Source organism: Pteropus medius, unplaced genomic scaffold (assembly GCF_902729225.1).
Source record: "Pteropus medius unplaced genomic scaffold, Ma_sr-lr_union100, whole genome shotgun sequence".
Taxonomy (NCBI): domain Eukaryota; kingdom Metazoa; phylum Chordata; class Mammalia; order Chiroptera; family Pteropodidae; genus Pteropus; species Pteropus medius.
The window spans coordinates 138868-143192 of NW_024354142.1; the positions used below are offsets into that span (position 1 = coordinate 138868).

Consider the following 4325-nt stretch of genomic DNA (forward strand, 5'->3'; position numbering starts at 1 on the left):
TCCCTTCACCTCCAAAGATTTTTTTTAATTGATCTTATTTCCAAGTTATGAAACTGTAATTCTGTATTTTACAAACTGCTTTTATTGACAGGAAGAAACCTTCTTGTCACTTCCAACAAGTCATTTTTCTTTCCTTGAATAAAGTTAGACTTGAATTCATTGTGCTCCCTAAAGCCATTGATCTAAAATATAGACAGGATCTAAAAAAGCAAAACAAAACACTATATCTGTGTATATATAGAGACAAGATCTATTATACAACCTCGGTTTGTGCATAATGAGGTTATATATTCATAGATGAAGATTTTGGTTTTCATTTAGTAATACCCTGAAGATTACATCCCAAGCTTACCCAAATCCTGACCTCAGTAGACTTCAAGTTCCATGGATGCACAACTCCTATATGCTTCTTGTGATCTCTAATGCCTAGTACAATGCCCGGCATAAAAGATATGGTTATTATTTTAAGCCATCAATTTGTGGTAACTTGTTATAGTAGCAATAGGAAACTAATACACTATATAGTAGAGTACCCACTGTCATTTTCTATTCACCTCCCCTTCTTTTGATCATAGTGCTTATCATCATTATATATAGTGTATCAATAGGTATTTATTTTTTTTAATAAAAAATAAGCTCATTGAAAGCATGACATTTTTCTTATTCACTGCATATCTCTACCAAATATAACATATCTTGGCACAATGTACATTTATTGCATGTATGAAAGCATACATGCATTAATTTATTAATATTTAACAAAAATATTGTTAAATTAACATTTTACAATTATACATTAGTATAATGTCAGAAAACAAGTGAAACGAAGAGGCAGGTTACATTTTTGAAAGCTGTATGTATCCGATAGATATAGTTTGAGTACCTCATACTCACACCTTGTCTCTCTACATGGGTGTTTCAGGGTTATTGTTTTAATGTTGATAAAAACCAAAAATGTGAAGGTAAACTTATACAAAGATGTAAAAGGGGAGAGTTTTGAAGTTAAATTGCACTGCTATTTATTCATTGGACTAAATATTAAATAGCAAATGAAATGTTTGTTCTACTTCTTTCTCCAGTTTCACTCTTCGGAGGACAAAGGCACTGATCTCCGAATTGGGGAATCTGAGCAGAAGGTGAGGCAGTTCTGATGTCTGAGATTTAGAAAGGAAGGGGATTGCCTATTATGAAAGTGAGGATCCTGAATTAACGGCCTGTGAAAATAGAGAGACTAGTTAGCCACATGATACGGAAATAATTTCTATCACAGAGCGCCACAGTTTGTATCACGTGTAAGCAAAAGAGTTACATAAGTCATAGAATGAGTCAGGGGTATGTTATGGGGCATATCTGGATTTGAATGTCAGTTCTATCAATTAATAGTTTTGTACTCTAAGAGGGTTTCCTTACCCCAATTTTTTTGGATATGGAAACTGAGAAGCAGGAAATAAAATAATCTCTAGTTCTCATGAATTGAATCACTACAGGTGGATTTTCTAGTACACATAAGGTCCACTGCTGAAGTTAATTTCTTTTCTTCATCTAACTACAGGGTAAAGTTCAATGGTCTTTGCTATTATGGATACCAGATCATGGAGGAAATCATACTATTTCATCTGACTGGTATCATCTGTTCTGCAGCTAAAGAGCTGAATAAACCTGAATGCATGGCAGGTTGGAATCATACAGGTGTGAAGGAATTCATTCTGGTAGGTTTAACGGAAAATCCAAATTTGCAGATCCCTCTCTTTCTGCTTTTTACCTTTATTTATTTTATCACTATGGTGGGTAATTGGGGAATGATCGCTCTGATCTGGTTAAATGCTCAACTTCATACTCCAATGTACTTCTTTCTTAGCAATCTCTCTTTCTGTGATATCTGCTACTCTTCTGTCTTTGCTCCTAAGATGCTGGTCAATTTCCTATCAAAACACAAGTCCAGCACATTTTCTGGCTGTGTTTTGCAGAGTTTCTTTTTTGCAGTGTATGCAACCACAGAGGGCATCCTCCTGTCTATGATGGCGTATGATCGCTATGTGGCAATAGCCAATCCCTTGTTGTATGCAGTCATTATGACCCAAAGGGTTTGTATCCAGATGGTCCTTGCATCTTACTTGGGTGGCCTCATCACCTCTCTGACACACACAATAGGTTTGCTCAAACTAGACTTCTGTGGTCCTAACATTGTGAATCATTATTTCTGTGACTTTCCCCCTCTTCTGAGGCTCTCTTGCTCTGATGCACATAAAAATGAGATACTGGTTTTGGTATTTTCTGGGGCCATTGCAATGTTCACTTTCATTATCATCATGGTCTCTTACATCCGCATCATCATTGCCATCCAGAGAATCAGTTCAGCTGAGGGGAGGCGCAAAGCCGTCTCCACTTGTGCTTCCCACCTGACTGCTGTGACCTTATTCTATGGGTCTGGATCCTTTAGTTACATCCAGCCAAACTCTCGGTATTCCCTGGAACAGGAGAAGGTCTCTGCTGTGTTTTATACATTGGTGATCCCCATGCTAAACCCACTGATTTACAGCCTCAGGAATAAGGATGTGAAAGATGCAGCAAAAAGATCTATATGCTAGAAGAGAACCTCAGCTTGACTCAATATCATCTATGGCTTTGTTAACGTAACATTAACCTGCACATAGATAATTTCTTGAAAATCGTATCACAGATATAAACACATGTTGAACTATAATAGAGGTACTTTTAGGCAAATTGACACATAAACGATAGTTAACAATTCTTGCAAATTTGTATTATCCTTGAATCTCTTCTGTTACTTTAAAATGTTTCAAAATAAATAATTAGAAGACAGGTAAAAGTACTTATAAAATAATAGAGCACTCTTACTTGTTGGTGGAGGGAGTAGCTTTTTACTAAAACAGCATTTTTCAAAAGTAACAAAAAAAGGAAGATACAGACTTTATATGTTCATAAAACTGAGTGATTATTAAGGAAACCAGAACTAGAGTGGTTTAGAACTCAGAGAGAGGTAGACATTGAGAGGTGAGCTGACTTTATCTCAGTGATTTAGGGCAACTTTAAAAATACAGGCTTGATGCATGGAGGGCTCTGCCAGTTTTAGGAGGAACCAGTAGAGCTTTTGGCAGATACTTTGATGGCTACACCAAACATGATTGCATTTCCTTTGAGAGCTTCAGCCATATCTGAGACTGAGCAGGCCTGAGACCAAATAATAGATATAAGTACAAACAGATTATGAATGGTAGATAAATGATAGATGGTAGATTGATGATGAAAATGATAGATAGATAAGTACATGACAGATGATAGATAGGTAGATAATAGATAGATAGATAGATAGATAGATAGATAGATAGATAGATAGATAGATAACAGATTATAGATAGATCAACAGTTTTAAGTGGAGAACTTCTGAGAAATAGGGAGGAACTTTTAGCCGTGTCTCAAACAATACAACAATTAATATTGTGATCTACCAGAAGAAGGAGCAACTGATTCAGAACTTGTGCCTTGTGACTGCTCTGAGGAAAAGGGAAAACAGTGGACCTGTAACCAGTTATGTAGACTGGCAAGATGAACTAGATTATATAGGAGTTTAAACACAGAGCTGTTTTTCCTTACTGGAAGTAGGAAAGGGTTGAGGGTGGGGATTGTAAGAAGCTGATTTGGGCCACAGAGGCAGGTTGAAATCTCCCACACTCTTGCTGTGCTTAGAAGACACACAGTGTTACCAGAGAGAGGAGCCAGAAATAAATATAATGTAGGTTTTCTTCTCAATACACTTGAAAGATTTTAATCGTGATTTCAGTCAAGCACAGTAGGGCTATAATTTTCTTTCCACAGGAGTAGAAGATGATTACTGACTCTAGAGATTCCGAATGAGTTGGAAAGACAGTGATATCTTTCTCAGCCTCTAGGTGCTTGATGAATAATGTCCCTCCAGAGGAAGAGCCTGCATTAGATGCAAGGACAGCAGCTCCCTTAAGATATTTGCTACAATATGAAGAGGTATAGGGCTGGAGGCTAAATCCCAAACTTCAAAGAATTAAAACTGCTTTTCCTGCATTGTTTAAGGGCTAGAGAGAGAGTCTCATTTCTTAATTAACTTTTTGGGAAATCTATGCTCCTGAACCAGGGGCAAAGCATAAGAAAACCAAAAGTCCAATCAATAATTAAATTAACATAATCAGTGTCATTCTTCATGCCTTTTCAGGAAAGTGAAACCCTCCCCTGTAGAAAGTAATGTCATCTCCAGTTACTATGAAGGTTTTAATTACATGTAAAAAGCCAGAATATATAAAAAAAATAAGAAAGCACGAAATATAAGCTGT

At 36.5% G+C, this 4325-nt stretch overlaps 1 protein-coding gene across 1 annotated transcript; it reads left to right on the forward strand.

The window, feature by feature from the left end:
* The first annotated feature begins 1667 nt into the window (after positions 1-1667).
* LOC120594093 (olfactory receptor 1052-like) lies at positions 1668-2588 on the forward strand. The gene has a single exon (XM_039852111.1). It carries the CDS (start codon positions 1668-1670, stop codon positions 2586-2588), a length of 921 nt encoding a protein of 306 aa, XP_039708045.1.
* The last annotated feature ends 1737 nt before the right edge of the window (positions 2589-4325 follow it).

What these genes read in the sequence shown, in the direction of transcription:
- LOC120594093 (XM_039852111.1), top strand. Translation starts at nt 1,668, where the DNA reads ATGGCAGGTTGGAATCATACAGGTGTGAAGGAATTCATTCTGGTAGGT.